Source organism: Filicampus tigris, chromosome 3 (genome assembly GCF_054856515.1).
Source record: "Filicampus tigris isolate MCC_2025a chromosome 3, RoL_Ftig_1.0, whole genome shotgun sequence".
Taxonomy (NCBI): Eukaryota; Metazoa; Chordata; class Actinopteri; order Syngnathiformes; family Syngnathidae; genus Filicampus; species Filicampus tigris.
The window spans coordinates 15,547,950-15,564,328 of NC_141219.1; the positions used below are offsets into that span (position 1 = coordinate 15,547,950).

At 40.6% G+C, this 16,379-nt stretch overlaps 2 protein-coding genes across 5 annotated transcripts; one reads left to right on the top strand and one right to left on the bottom strand.

The window, feature by feature from the left end:
- Positions 1–898: 898 nt before the first annotated feature.
- On the bottom strand, positions 899–11,413 carry LOC147150037 (E3 ubiquitin-protein ligase AMFR-like). 4 transcript variants are annotated; one of them, XM_086026381.1, is made up of 14 exons: positions 11,254–11,413; positions 10,497–10,808; positions 9,595–9,687; positions 9,348–9,512; positions 6,409–6,561; positions 6,296–6,336; positions 5,407–5,539; positions 5,182–5,315; positions 4,966–5,076; positions 4,632–4,828; positions 4,447–4,550; positions 3,902–4,018; positions 1,686–1,858; positions 899–1,436 (listed from the first exon to the last, which is right to left on the bottom strand). In XM_086026381.1, exons 2-14 carry the CDS (start codon positions 10,749–10,751, stop codon positions 1,286–1,288), a joined length of 1,827 nt encoding a protein of 608 aa, XP_085882507.1. In that variant the 5' UTR covers positions 10,752–10,808; positions 11,254–11,413; the 3' UTR covers positions 899–1,285. The 4 variants fall into 4 exon arrangements, with proteins under 4 accessions (XP_085882507.1, XP_085882506.1, XP_085882505.1 ...); XM_086026380.1 differs by having other exon boundaries at positions 1,686–1,882; XM_086026379.1 differs by having other exon boundaries at positions 3,878–4,018.
- A 1,697-nt stretch (positions 11,414–13,110) lies between these two features.
- On the top strand, positions 13,111–15,165 carry LOC147150038 (leukotriene B4 receptor 1). Its single transcript, XM_086025838.1, has one exon. It carries the CDS (start codon positions 13,237–13,239, stop codon positions 14,272–14,274), a length of 1,038 nt encoding a protein of 345 aa, XP_085881964.1. The 5' UTR covers positions 13,111–13,236; the 3' UTR covers positions 14,275–15,165.
- The last annotated feature ends 1,214 nt before the right edge of the window (positions 15,166–16,379 follow it).

Sequence of the window (16,379 nt, forward strand, 5' to 3'; positions counted from 1 at the left end):
TAACGTTCAGTCCAAAAATGTCTCAACTTTGATAAATTCTATGTAAATTCACAAAATTGTTAGAAATTAAGTGTTCAGAAACTGTAAATAAAATACAAATGCTTTGCTTTCACCAATCCAAATCACACCGCAAACATCCCCTCAAATAGTGAGCAAACAGTATCCCATGTCAGCAATTATAGCAGGGTGGTGAACCTGGAGCACGTGGGTCATACACAGCCCACTGTGCAATTCCAAAAACAAATATATCCTCAGAGGAACCGTTATAAAACTATTCAAAACATCTAACTTACTCTTGCCTGGATCATGCATCCATCTTGTTGTACTCTAATGAATGGAAGTAAACATTAAAAACAAATGAAAAATAAACTCCACATTAAAAATATATTGTGATTATGTTCCTTGCTGGTATGTCAGACTCACCCCCCCTCCCCCACCATTTGAATAGACGAAGGCAAAACATTTACATACGCCCTTTTCAAATTCGAATATGATAGAAACAGACATGAGATGCCAAATACTCGTTGGAAAATAATTTATCAACTGAGAGAGTAGTTTAAGGAAGGAAACCCATTGCACTTATACAAAACAATACTTCCCCTTTGTTGCTTACAAGAGAAGAATATTAGAAACCAAAACTATGTACATGCCTATATACTCCCCTTGCTGGTAAAGTAACGGATGGAAATGATACTGCCGACACGTCAATACTTCTGTTTGCAGCATTAAAAACATTCATGTCATGACTGAAATACTAAAGTGACATTCTCTTACGCCAGGGTAAGAAGAGAACAAAAAAAAAAGTATTTTGCCTACATTTACTGCAGTTCACAGTTGAAAGCCATAAAATAACACACTCATACATCAGATCCCCCCCCCCCCCCCCCCCCCCCCCCCAAAAAAAAAAAAAAAAAAACAGAACATAAGAATCCTAAAAGGAAAAACAAGAAGCCAAAGCAAACAGCTGTTCAAAGACTTGGTTTCTCTGAATGCAACGCATGCTCTTATATTTTCTCAGCCGGCAGCCCAACTACATTGTAGCTTCCTTCCTGCTGAAGCTGCTGCTTACAATGTATGGCACATACACAAAGAGCATCAGTATAGACACAATGCTCCCAGTAGTTTAGCTGCAGTTGGTGACACCAAGGCCCGTTCCAATAGTTCGGAGTTAAGAATAAGTGACGGCGGCCAGCGACTGTACTGTACATCATGAGGGGCGAGGAGTTCAAAACACTGTCGTCATGTCATGCCTTTGCGGTGGATGCTGAAGTTTGAAGCTGGGTTTTCAGGGCTCGGTGTCCCGGTGCATGCGTCTCTCCGCCATGGATCGACGCCTCAGCGTTGTTGAGTCTGCAACTGAGAAAGAGTCTTCCTCCTCGTCCTCCAGGCCGGGAACATCATCGTCCCGCTCCTCTGGGCTCTTGGTCAGGTATCTCCTGCAAGTAATGCAATCATGGATAAATAAAAAAAAATTAAAAAATTAAAAACAACACGCTTGTTTAAAATTATTTTTTTGTCCTTATGTCTGTGGACAGTTATGATACCATGGTAAACTGAAAAATGAATTATGCAATTAGGCTAATGATTTTAACCTCACACATTGTCTATGAATGATCTGTTTAAAAATCAAATATGGCCCTTGAGCATATAAATTCGCCCGCCCCTGTCTTAGATTTCCACTGTACCTGCGCGCCTGCTGGATCAGCTCCTCTTTCCGCTGCTTTAACATGGTCTGCCTCTCCTCAGCCGATTTAGAGAAGCGACCACCTCGGGCTTCCATGTTGTCGGGCTCGCTGGGGCCCTCGGCAGCGGCGGCGGTTCCACTGGGCCCCGCCTGCTCATCGGGTGCAGGACTCACCTGCAACGCACCGCGCTCAATGGCCTGCAACCATATTCACACTTTTCATCATCAACCTCAAGCAATTACATGACAAATCAGTGTTGGTCAAAGTATGGCAAGCAGGCTACATATATTCTTAAATATGGCCAACTGAGTATTTACATTATCAAGAGTCTTGTAAGAGTTTTATTCCCAAAATTGGTTAATTAAAGTGTATTCATTATTTTTTTTTAGTTTTTATATATAATTTATACAATTAAGTAATTAAATAGATGTAAAGTAAACAAATATTGATTTCACAATGGTTATTTTTTATATATAATTTATATAATTAAGTAATAAAATAAAGATAAAATAAATATTCATTTCACAATGTTGTATTTATCTTGTGAAATGGTTAACTAATTAAAATGAAAATTATAAATACAACAATGAATTAATGAGAATTAACTGTTTTAAGAGAAACAATTTTATGTTTTGTGTAGAATGTATTTATTAATTTTGCATTATTTTATATTCATTTGTCCCATGGCTAAAAGATTAACTAGATGAATCGGCACAAAACCTATGAGTAAAATAAGCGATTTTCATTGTACATACACTGTGCAATGACAAATATAACTCTCTCTAGTTGCTCATGTCATTTTTAACTTACATAACAGCAATAACAAATACCAATCTGGTTGCTAAAATGAGTTTTTTCAGTATGACAGTAGCTTCTCGGTCATCCAGGTCATGGTCATTCACAAAGGCTGAATCGAGACAACTGGACTGCTTATTTGTTGTGTTTTTTTTTATTCTTCCAAAAATGTTTTTAAGAAAAAGACTTGGGCAATTAGGCTAACAATCGTTAGGCTAACAATATAAAGTTGAACATTTTGTATTTATTTAATTATAATGAAGAGCAAATTACTGTTTTATTGTTTGAATACATACACTTGACTAATCTCTCGCATGTGGCCCATCTGTCCATTTTAAAAATCCAATGTAGCCCTTCAGCACAAAACTTTGCCCGCTCATGGTATAAATGTTATAGCTTGATTGTTTTTATTGAACATATAAACTAGTATCAGAAGACGTTGTAATAGGGAAAAAAAAGATTTAAAAGAAAATAAACATCAATAGTCATCGTTAAGCATAGTTTACATGTTCAAAGGAAGTAAATTTAGAAAGTAGAATTAGAAAAATGTATCTAGTCCTACTCCCTTGTTCTCTGTATATTTTCACTGATTTTATGTTAATACACTAATAATTTATTCATAGAGCATATCCCAAACGAAAGACAAAATAGGCCCCTCTATACGCGTGCAGATAATCATATGGTGAAGATCAACATATGTTTACATATACTGTAGATAGTGCTGTGAAAAACTATTGACTTCTCACATCGTTTCCCCAATATAACTTTTAAGATATTTTTTTCTCTCCACACAGGGCCAGGTATCTTTGAATAGGCCACCCCCTTTATAAATAGAAATCACCATTTAAAAACTGCATTTTATGTTTACTTGGGTTATCGTTATCTGATATTTACATTTGTTTGATGAGCTTCAGTGTTAAGTGGGGAAACTATGCAAACAAGTAAGAAATTGAGAAATGTTTTTTTCAGAGCACTGTAAAATTGCACTTTCCCATGTGTATAGACTATGTATGAAAAGTGCTATATAAATAAAATGTGATTGATTGATTGATTGATAGAGTAATATGTCTAAAGGAGGGGGGCCCAGGTCCGGTTTTCGAGAGCCCCGATCCAGCCTGTTTTACATGTTTCAACACAGCTGATTCAAATGATCAGCTCATCAGTGGGCTTTGCAGAAGCCTCAAACCGATCCTGATAATTTGACAAACATACAGGCACCCCTGGCCTACAGCATATATAAAATCAAAGAGACTACTGCCTTTTTTGCATTTTAAAGCTGCATGCATTAAAGTTAGCACCAAATGAAGCCATCATGGGAAAGCAGAGGTTTCCGAGTACCGACAGACATAGCATGCATGTGCTAAGTGAAAATACTTCAAATTTGACAGCTGACGGACCTGTGCGGGCGGAGGGAAAGGCACCTGGATGCGTCCCTCCAGGATGTTGTCGGTGGTGACCTCCACAGAGCGGGTTAGCTGAAGGTCTTGCATAACCAGGTAGGTGGGCACCTGAGGGAACATCTCCTGGATCTGATGGGCCTGGCAACACGCAGGTACCACAACAATCACATAATAGGGACAGAAAAAGAGACCACAGAAGGAATCGAAACGGACTACTTGTGAAGTATACGCAAATATATAAAAACTACACTAGCTACCGCTAACCCTAACCACTGGCATTTATTCACCTGTCCCTTTTACACAGAGGCCAGCATCCTGCAATTAGATAATTAAGTGACTAACTCAGCATCAGCATCTGGTGCAACACATGTCAGGCAGCGGTTATTGCTTTCAACACAACATGCGGGAGAAGCAACAGTTAAATTTCACACCTCATCTTGGCGTAATGGAATACCCTCATACACAGGCAGCACTGAGTCTTTGTTATGCCTCTGACACTATCCACTCTTATTTATTTCATTTATTTATTGATGAATTGATTATTACCTTTCTAATGCGAAACTTACCATGGCTGTCAGCTGAGAGTTGTTAGCCTGAGCAATCCCTAAGATGTTGGTGGTGTGCATCACTTCTACCGAGAAACTGGGCAACCAGCTGGCAATACGTGAGCCTGTGACAAAACGCCCAATTAATGTGGCTAGCTAGCGCACTATGCCAAAACTGCATGTTTGTTTGTGCGTGCAAGACAGACCATCGAAGTGGAAGAAGTGATTGTGCTGATTGATGTGCGGTCTTGGATCTGCAGCGGCTCCGGCGGGACCGGCGTTGTCCTCCATGCGGGCGCCCTGCTGTTGGCCTGTCGCCTGCTCGCCTTCCCCGTTGATGTTGAGGGACGTGCGGCAAGTGGGGCACGAAGTGTCCTGCTCCAGCCAAGAGCGCAAGCAAGAGCTGCAACACAAAAAGAACACACACACACACACACAAAAAAATTCAGCTAGGCCATTTGTCCATAGGTCACAAAAACACGCGTTTGGAGGAAAGTCAGGTTAGGATCAACAGTAGGAACATTGAAAAATCAATCTCACTTGTGGAAAAGATGACCACAGGGAAGCTTTCGTGCTGTCAGCATGGCATCCCAACAAATGGCACAGTCGTCATCATTCGCTGCCAGCTCTTCGGCAGTGGCGACTGCAAATCTGTATCAGAGTGGATACAAAATTATGAGCATATTAATGACAAATAGAAAACATATCAAATGAAAATATCAAATGATACTTTTATCAATATTTATTCATTTTCACCTGGCCTCCATGTTGTTGATGACGCGAAGGTAGTTCTTGTGTCTGCGGATGCGCCGCTGCACCTCGTGGAAGAGGTATCGGAGCTGCATGAAGATGACCAAGCTTGCCATGGACAGCCAGATGTTACCGAAAAGCTGATTGGACATATATCAAAGAAAAGGTAGAACATTACAGGAGGATGAGGTAAAAGCAGACGTGCTTATTTATTTGCACTCAATGTCTCACCAGCATATGAATGTGATGCATGAGGTCTAGAAAGAGCATTGCCAACTCCATGATGAAGTCTGTGTAATAGACATAGGTTCCTTTACTCTCCCATGTTCCTGGGTGGTTCAGGTCCCACAGGTGGATGGAGTACCTACAGAGAAACATGACAAGTTACGCGACTCATCGTCAATACAGGCCAGTCAAATTAAATCCGGGCATGATGTCCACTCTTAATTTGACACATCCAAATTAACAGGTGAAAAAGCTTTTAAGATGATTTACACATACATTAAATATTCCCCAGTGAAATTAATTTTAACAAAGAAAAATAGCATTTTATTTTTACAAAATGATAACAGAACATAAATTGCAATAATGTTCGATCAGACCGCGAGTCATAATTGTAGGGTTCTATGTGTGCCTTTAAGGCGCGTTGCCTAGTCAGTAATATCAGATTTTTTTTTGTCTCGTGTGTGAGTTTTGGCCTATAGTTGGTCCTTGTGAGTGTTTCTGTTTTTTTTTTTTAATCTATTTTATTCAATGAACAGCAGAAAGTGCATCAGTGACTTCGGCTTCCCTTTTGTTTGACTTTACTCAAGCGGCGGTGTACCTGCATTTTACCCGTAACTTAAATTTTGGCTTGCAATGCAAAGAAATTATCTAAGTGTCCGCTTAATACTTAAAAAAGCTTCTCCGTCTGACCACTTTCGGGCTTTTCTACTTATTTATATGTAACCGGCCTCTGTGGAATAAAAAGGCTTTGATTAAAATGAAAGGAAAACTATTCCTCTTGCTTAGATTAACCTCGGCCAACCCTAATGTAAATCTGCAGAGGTAATATCGTTGCATGCTCAACTGGTGCGCGCATGTGCATGCCTGCCTTAAGGAGGCTTTAAAAGGGACTTACCGCATGATGACGTGTCCTGTGCGAACAGTCACCATCAGGCACTGGAGGCAAAAGTGTACAGATAAACGTATCAGTCTGCTCCATACAAGTTCAAAAACAAGCTACATTTTTACCTCTGCGGCCATGAAAGACAGGGTGTGCATTCCATGGGATGCCCCCAGAAGACCACAGACCACTGCCAGCCCACAGCAGTCCAGCAGGAGGGAGACCAGCAGACACATGACACGCACGTGGTTGTTCATGGGAGTGGAGGGCGAGAAAGACAGCTGTACCAACAAACAATGACAAGGAGAGTTAAAGGTGGACTGGCCCTTGCTATACCGGAATAGCATTTTTTTTTTTTAATCAAGCAAATAAAAGTATTCATGTTCTCTTGTAGCGTAACTCAAAAAAAAAAGTACACAAGTAGCCATTTTAAATATCACTGTGATTCACATAATGGTGTATGATTGTGGAATACATTTCCCTCGCAATACTGAGATTCGGGTTTTGAATTTTGGCTCCCAAGCTAAGATCAGACAAGACGGGCGTTCTCATCGCAGTGCGGGCGCAAGCCACACTTCACTTCGCACATCTCAGTGCGAGGTCGACCAGCCCATTCATTGTGTATGTGAGCGGCTAAAACAAACCAGGCGTGCCCTAATTGAATATTGTTTTGGAAGGGTCATCACCTCTAGACCGAGACTCCATGGCAAAGATACAGAGACAGCTTTCTGAAATGGCCACAAAGTCATGACTTCAGAGACAAAAGATGTTCAACTCTATAATGCAGGTACCTTATGAGTTTATTACTTGTGTGGTAATCTCTTAATCGAGTGGACCAATTAATGTGGCTTGTGCTAGAGCTGCAGCGTTGGGGTGGTCTAAAACAGACCATGCAACTCAGTCAGTAGCGTCTGTGTACTCTATTATAAATTTCATTCGGCTTTGTGACAAAGTGAGCAAGGGCGCATATTTCTGAAGTGCTTGTTTGTAATATGCATTTATCTTGAAAATGGAGGTGACATTTTATTTCAGGTCATTCTTTTGTTGTTGTTAAAAAGGACATTTTGTTTTGACTATTACAGTATTATCGCATGTGACCAGAGTGACCTCTATAAATGTTCCTTTGACTCATTGAAAAATTTATTTGTGGCCCTCCAGGATCTTGAGTACCTCTGCTGTATAACAATAACAAAAACAACCCGGGTGGACTGTGTTTGTGATGCTTTGTTTGAAAAAACTCTCCCCGCCCGCCCCCCCAAAATACTGTCCGTTAGCTTACATACATTTTGTTATTTCATACTGTGCAATTTATTGTGCTAAATTTACAAGGTGTCCGAGAACATGATGATGATGACAATTCTGCCCCATTTTTCGTACATTTGTGATTTCGCTCTGCTTTACTGCTAATTTAAAGCTGGTCTGTGGTGTGCGCAGTGTTCACGCTTCAACTCAAGTAAACAAAACCCCACCTGAGTTCATATGCAAGTAGACAGACTACTTGGAGCTCGAGTGAACCGGACTGCACCCGAGTTCACTACGAAGCAAACAGCAATGGTAATGGTGGGTAAGGTAATGACCAATCACAGCTCACCTGTTTTCTGAGGCTGAGCCATGATTGGTCATTCTCTGAGCCCTGAGCATTTGTGATGTCATTTTCGGTCGACAGAAATGAAAAAATGGCCGCCGCCTGAGATAGCTAAAAATGGGTGGATTTTGCTGCTTAACTCAATATTAACCAGAATGCCGTGTTTCAACTAGTGGGCCTGCATAGAACATATTCTTCAAAAAATATGTCTAGGTTGACTTCCTTTTTTAACTCATATTCCACAAATGCAATATCAATCAGAATGCAATGTTAAGACGCAGAGAACATTGCCAACATTTTTGGGGGGTTGACTTCCCCTTTACAGAAGTGGCTTTGTTCGCACAACATGTCAGAAGTGTGAAAACGTATATTGACTTACACAGAGCTTGTCCTGTCTTTAAAAGTACAACATGATGGCACCACGCAATCAATTATCTGCAGCTTCCTTGTTACTGAAAAGGACGGAACGGCACAAGTGCCGACCGCTGTTTGAAGATGCCGGAAGAGAAGTATTACAGACAAGGATTTTTATCTAATAGATATACAGAGGTCCCTGTAAGTCTTGAGATGGACCCCCTTCAGCACTATTAATGGCACCCAAATGTCACAGCCTGTGAGATCACTGATACGTTTTAACTTGCCACAGTGTAACGCACTCCTGTATCGGATGGTGTTGTGCCTGTGGTGGAAAACAAAGTATCATATGATGCTTGTGGAGCCTTGCTCAGCTTGAGGTGTCCTAGAATACAGAGAAATCTCCAAAGACACTTTAGAGCTCATAAAATTTGGATTTTAAAACGTTTCAGAGAAAGCGATGCCTTAAAATGATGCACAAATTCTGGATGGTGGAACATCACGTATATCAAAATATGCAGTCAGTACATCTCAATAGACCGTTTTATTCAGCTAAAGGGATTACCTGTGTGTGTGTTTTGTCAACTGTCTGGCTGACATGCTTGTCACTTGTGATCAAAAGGTAGAATGTTTTGTACCATTTCACATTAATTCATACGTTGATTTTATTTTATGTTCGTGTGAGTTATGCTACAATGAGATGTGAAGTGTATCAGCAATGTCCCAAAAGTGAAGAGGGTGTTTAAGTATAGTTTTGTTTCTGATGCATTCATAGACTAGTTAGTTTCTGCTTGTACTTGTATGACAGTAAAAATTGTTAAGCCTAACATTGCTTGTACAGTTAATAAAGGTTTATGATGGAGATAACTTGGCCCTTGAAACAAATTATTACCAACGTAATATATCTCAATTGGATTTTGTTTCCGTCTACTTTAACTTACTCTACTGTATTTATCAGTTTGTCAATGTACTTGTCCCACAGAGCTGTTCATTTGACCTTTGCTGGTATTTGTACAATACACTGAACTTTGGTTTACATATTTGTCAGAAAACCTTGGTTTTGCCTTTGGTTGCTGTGGTACAACTAAGTCTAAAAAAAAATGAAGCGTGCAATGAAAAAAAACTTACATATTCAAACCGGTCCTTGCAGAGCTGCACCATGAGGTGAAGAAAGACTAGTGCAGAGAACCACAGACACCACATGACCACCTCCTCCACTGTCTGTACATTCAGCACACCAAAGATGAATATGAACTTGTAGAAGATGAAGTTCCAGAACTTGTCTTTTAGGTGCTGGTGGAGTTCAAGTTAAGAGATAATTAGAAACAACACTTATGTTGGCTCTTATTTTTGGGTATTCATAAGCCAAACTCACCTGTTTCTCACTGACTCTGAGAGGGCCAAACACCATATACTGGATCATTTTTGCAATTAACATTAAAGCGCAGCAGACTGTGTTCACTAGCACCTACAAGGAGGAAAAAAAAAAAAAACACATTAGCCTTTTAAAACAACTCTTCGTTATATCACAGGTGTTGTACTAAATGTCTGTGGGCCTGATCCAACCCTCCACAACATTTTATATAGCTTGCAACATTTTTCCTAGAGTTCTGGTCCAAAATAGTCATAAAAATATTAACCAAATTCAGGAGCAATTGTGTAATATGATGGGGCAACTATAAGGGTTCCCGCACATCACATATTAGGTAAAGGACATGAAGTGGAAGTGGCTCACGCTCTAACCACGTCTAGACTGTAAGCGAACACTTCTGGGAAGAAAACATTAAGAATTATCATTATTATTATTATTATTTTAATGCAGTAACAGAGCTCTGCAACTTAAGAGGCAAGAGTGGGTGGTGCCTTTTTCATCATAGCTACAAGACAGAGAAATCAACATTTTCGCCCATGTTATGGACCAAACCACTAACTGAATTATAATTAATTCATGTTTTCTGCACAGTTAATTTGAAATAATGTCCATTTTTTTAAGGAAGTTGTGGAACCTAAAACTTTTTTAAAATTTGATTCATCAATGAATTGAAAAAACAATCAACTATTAATTATTAAAATAATCGTTAGTTGCAGCCATATACAGAATTATTAAAAGTAGAGTTGTTTTCGTCAGCTATTATTCCATTGATTTTACCGATGTTTGGGGTTTTGCCATGGCATGGCTTCAGTGCCAGGAATTATATTCATAACTACATTGTAACCCGCGACGAAAACAATTTGCCACACCCCGATCCTTCCCATCTTTTTACAAAAAGAGCTCACCCATACAAAGAGGCTGTCTGTAACCAGATACCACAAGACAGTGGTTGCCAGTTCTGTGTTACTAATATCATTATTCAAGGGTTCTAGATCTACGTCCGTTGGCGTTGGGGACTCATCCGCCTCCAAAGACCCAAAGCCAGGATCGGTCACAGTGGTGTAGGCGCTGAAGATGCTGCCAGCCAGCAGAACCAGCGTCAACGCAGTGTAGGTCTGCAGACTGGGCCAAGGGAACCTCTCCAGAAATAGAAGAGGCATTTCTGCTGCGAGCGTTCTCTCCACTCGTTAAAACTGTGCTTTGTCTCCGTTCAAGACCTTTAAAGAGCACAAGTTCGTTAGTTAAGAGTAGTCACGCTCAGCAGTTACGTGAAATGCGCTGAAATTAGTTGCTACAATGACGAAAAGCTCATTCTAATAACCATGTACGTATTGGGCTAGGAATGTTGAGAATGACGTTAAACAGGTGAGACGTTTACCTGTTAGCACGACGATTTAACCTGACATGTTTATCTATGCATCAAGCCCACAAATTCCCTCCACTTCGAAATATATTTAGCTCATTTATTTACATTTACTTAAAATAAAACAAGTGAGTTTCCAAGCTCCAAACTAAACGATATTGAATCCGTAACTGAATTCGAGCTATTGGCATGGCTAACATTAGCTAACACTAGCTTCCAAGTTGGCTAACATTAGCTACTTTGCTAATCATTCTATGCTTCAACACGAAGCATTGAACACGTATTAAACTTTCACTTACAGCTCCCCGGAATCCCACATACAATATCCAACCTACGCGTTGAATCGAACGCCGCGTTTTTTAGGAGTGCTCCATTTAAAACATCGTAACGGTCAACGTCGTCATGTTTATTTCGCCGAGCCGCAGCTAAGCTGGGGGGAGGATCCTGTCTCGCGCGACTTGTCACTACTTCATCATAAGAGATCGACGTCCCCTCTATTAATTCTCGAAATGTAATACCTTCCGTACTTTTTCGTGTCTGTGTACTATTCATACTACTTACGAAGACTTATAATTATATAATTACATATATTATCGAAGTCGTTTTAATTGTTTCCGTACGCTTAATGCCATACTTTTACTATTTCTATTTCCTTGTATGAACATCTACAGCAGGAGTCTCAATCTCTGGTCCTCGACGGCCGCTTTCCTGCATGTTTTAGAGGTTTCCTACTGCAACACACCGATTCAAATGATCGGGATCGGTATCAGGCCCCTGCAGGACTTGCTGATGAACTGATCATTGAATCAGGTGTGTTGCAGGTGGGAAACTTCTAAAACATTTTCAACTGGATTAAAAATATACACTAGGTCCTACTTGCCCACATATAAATTCGACAAAACAGCTATTTGATACAGAAATGTATTCAACCAATTATATGAATAATGGTGTGTATCATATTAATAACTTTCTGGATTGTAGGGCAGAATGATGAAATACTGGTTTGCAGGTCTACATTCTGAGGTTCTGGGTTCGACTCTTGGCTCTAGTGCTGGGTATATCAAATTAATCATCCCCAAAACATAAACGAGCGTCCTCCATGTTTCACAGTTAGGTGTTCTTTTCTTTGCACACACAAGGCACAGGCAACAATTGCTGGTACCCTTCCGTTAAAGTAAAAACACCCCACAATAGTCATTGGGATAACTTGCGAAAAAAGCATTTTGAGAAGCCAAAAAGCTTGTGAGAAAAAATCTTTTGGGATGTTGACACAAGCTGGAGCTTTTTGATAAGTCACATGAGCTCTATATTAATAGATACAAAAACATATATAAGGTATGCATGAAGAGAACACTGTACCACTGTATGAAACTCTCTCCCAGTGTTAAATACTTAACCATTTAAAAGTGTTGATTTAACTCTGAAGAGTGTAGAGCTACAGTGTATATATCCATCCATCCATTATCTGTACCGCTTATCCTCACAAGGGTCGCGGGGCGTGCTGGAGCCTATCCCAGCTGTCTTTGGGCAGTAGGCGGGGGACACCCTGAATTGGTTGCCAGCCAATCGCAGGAGACAAACATCCGCACTCACAATCACACCTAGGGGCAATTTAGAGTATCCAATCAACTTACCATGCATGTTTTTGGAATGTGGGAGGAAACCGGAGTACCCGGAGAAAACCCACGCAGGCACGGGGAGAACATGCAAACTCCACACAGGGAGGCCGGAGCCGGGATCGAACCCACGACCTCTGAACTGTGAGGCGGACGTGCTAACCAGTCGACCACCGTGCCGCCCAGTGTATATATAAACTCTGAAAAAGTGTTCAAATCAACTTTGTGTGAGTCAATTCGACACTGGACTTTTTGTTATTTGGAGTGTGCATGTTCTTTGCGTTACTGATGGATAAACATACTACAAAAGTCAATTTTCTTAAATCATTATCAGAAAAAGTTCTTGTGTCTGATTATCTGATGTTGGCATATCAGTAGTATACCATGAGAGGTAACAATGCAACATCAGATTATTTTGTACTACCCATGCAAAACTGTCATTTTTCGATCACTTCGTAATTGAGTTGACGCACATGAATGCATATTCCAAGGTAAATGTTGCTCTTGTGGTGAAACCATGAGTCACTCCTCACAGGAAATTGCCTACTTTTTCATGAGAAAAAAAGAGGAAGTGAGGCCTTGCTGGTGCTGCACTTTGTTTTTGGTTTTTACTCAGACACCACTGTCAGCACCTCACATTTAAGCGAGCTCTCTCCTCCATATGAGATGGCCCCCGAGGAATTTGGCGGTGGAATGGTAGCAGTCTGCGTGATCCTGGGCCTGTCCTTTTTGGTCGGGACCCCTGGCAACCTTCTGGTGATCTGGACCATCCTGCGCCACGTCAAGCACCGCTCGCACACGGTGGTGCTAATCCTTCACCTGGCGGCCGCCGACCTGCTGGTGCTCATCACCCTGCCCTTGTGGATCTACTCTTTGGTCCACTCTTGGGTGTTCGGAGAGGTTTCCTGCAAAGTCATGGGCTTTATGATCAACGCCTGCATGTATGGCAGTGTTTTCCTCATCACTCTTATGAGCGTGGAGCGTTTTTTGGCCGTGCGCTATCCCTTCGCCTCGGCTGGATGGAAGAGGCAAAAGGCCCTAAATAAAGCTTTGTTCTTTCTGTGGGCTGCGGCCTTCTTGTTCAGCGTTCCCGCCCTCCTCACGAGGGTTGTTGGTGATGATTTGGGAGAGGAGCACTGTTTGTACAACCAGTACACTTCAGTCACTCAGGAGCTGGTATGTGTGCTGCTGGAGACTCTGGTGGGCTACGTATTGCCGTTCTCCATCCTGGTAGTGTGCTATGGCTGCCTGTGCACCCGCATTACGCAAATGACCTTCAAGTCCAAGCGCAAGTCTACTGTTCTTATCGCCAGTGTGGTGGTTGTGTTCGCCATTTGCTGGACGCCATATCACATAGGGAACATACTCTCGCTAGTTATCCTCGCCACGGAGACGTCCTTCCCACACATCGGAAATAATTTAGAGGATGTGCGCAACAATATGACCTACATCAGTGGAGCCATGGTCTTCATCAGCAGCACCATCAACCCCGTTCTCTACATGTTTGCCGCCCGTTCCTTCCGCAGCTCTTTGCGGGACACGGGCATCGGGAAGCTCTTCCAGCACATCTCCAGCACCTCTCCAGGTGAGGGCAACAGAGAGTTCTCCTTTGTGTCCAAGAGACAAAACAATCAGACCAGCAGCTCTCATTGTAACTCTGAGTCAAAGGAGCAAATTGACATTTGTGGAAACAACCCATCCTAGCAATGTGAGCCAATGGTGTAAAATTGCATGTATGGACAGCAGTTTCCTGTGTTTGGTTTAGTGTATCTGAAATGTAACTATTTACATGTACATTTATAAGCATAGAAAGAAGTACAATCAAGTATGTAAATCTTCAAATATTTTTATTGTCACCAAAATATTCAGCTCTCAGTGTAACCACTTAAAACCACAACCTCAATAATAAATAATTACAAATAAATTGAATGAATACCTATTTGAGAGTGTCAATAAAAAAAAACAGCCTTATTTTAGTAAAAAAAAGTTTTTTCGTATTATAAGTGGTTGTAATATTACAGGGTCGGAAAAACTCATCAGTTTCGGAGTTCTCTGGTTGGGGTTCAAATCCGGGCTCTGGCAATCTGTGCGGGGTTTGCATGTTCTCCCCGCTTGCGTGGGGCTTCTCCGGGTATACTCTGGTTTCTTCCAACATTCTGAAAACATGCATGGCAGGTTAATTGAAAGACCCTAAATCGTCCTGAAGCATGACTGTGAGTGTGAATGGTGGTTTGTCTACTACATTTACGCTGTGAATGGCTGGTGAATGGTGACCTGTTCAAGGTGTACCTCACCTTTCACCCAAAATCAGCTGGGATAGGCTCCAGCTAACCAGCGACCCTCATGAAGATATGCGGTATAGAAAAGATGGATAATGTTATGGTCAGTAAGGGTTTATCTATCTATCTATCCATCCATCCATCCGTCCATCCATCTCCTTCTAGAGTTAATCATTCTACTGTACTTTTATACTCTTGTCCTCAGTTTTAGAATGTAATTTCTTGCTCTGTCACCTTTAGTTTACAGTTAACTTTTAATTAACAGAGCCTAATGCAATGCTATGAACTGTTAAAAAAATATAAAATGTTTTTGACACGTGTGACTTCTCCTTGAATCTTGCAGCACACTACTGCCAGACTATGGCCTCATTACTTCCTCTCCATGACAAGATTGCAAAATAAAAAGTTGCATTTTCCATATGTTGTTATACAAAATGCGGAATAAAGGTTGTTGTTGTTGTAGTTGCTTTGGCAAAGTCTTATAGCACATTACACATACCATTTTTCCATCAGCCAATCCAGTTAATAAAGATTGCAAAAATTAAGATCGTGTCAATACATTCACATCAGTCACACGACCAGTAGATGGCACTGTAAGCACTACTGTTTTTGGATTACGGTATTGTAGACATGAAGATGACGCACTTATTGATAGTGTCATAACAGGTATATAATGTAGGCCAACATCTACTCAATACAAAAGTTGAATAAAAAATGTGCCATTACCAATGTTAATGTTTTATAAATGCTATATATATGTATTCCATTATGACAAGAAAACATTTAACAAACATTGGTAAAGGTTTGAAAAGCATAAATATTCTTGCAATTTGTCAATCAAACAGGACGTCAACCCCCAAATTTTCTTTATAAGAAAATGTTCTATGCAGTCCCACTAGTTTAAACACAGCATTCTGATTAATATTGTGTTTGTGGAAAATGAGTTAAGCATTGAAATCCACCCATTTTTGTCCATCTCAGGGGGCAGCCATTTTGTCAAAACAGTTGATTTATTTATTTATCCGTTATTGGTCGTTACCTGAGCCCTGAGCAGCAGAGATGTCATTTTCAGTTGACAGAAAGTGACAAAATGGCCACCCCCTGAGATGGATAAAAATTGGAGGATTTTGCTGCTTAACTCATATCCCACAAACACAATATTAATCAGAATGGTGTGTTTGGACTAGTGAAGGCACATTGAACATATTATTGTAAAGAACACTGTTGGCTTGACTTCCTCTTTAAATAAAAAAATAAAATAAAGACCCAAGTAATAAAGTGAATGAAATGTCCTATTTTTGGGGGTTTAGCTACTAATTTTCTCAGATCAATCACCCAAATGCTGGATATATTCTGAGAAGAATATGGACAGAAAAGCAATGGTGTGACAGTTATGTTATGTCATAGTAAGTATTTTGATCATCTGACAAAGGTAAATTCAATCTGAAGCTCCAGATGGCATCCCTGTTTAGCTCACATACAACCTGTGGTGTGCAGACTGTATTTGCATTGTAGTACTAGTTGCTATGA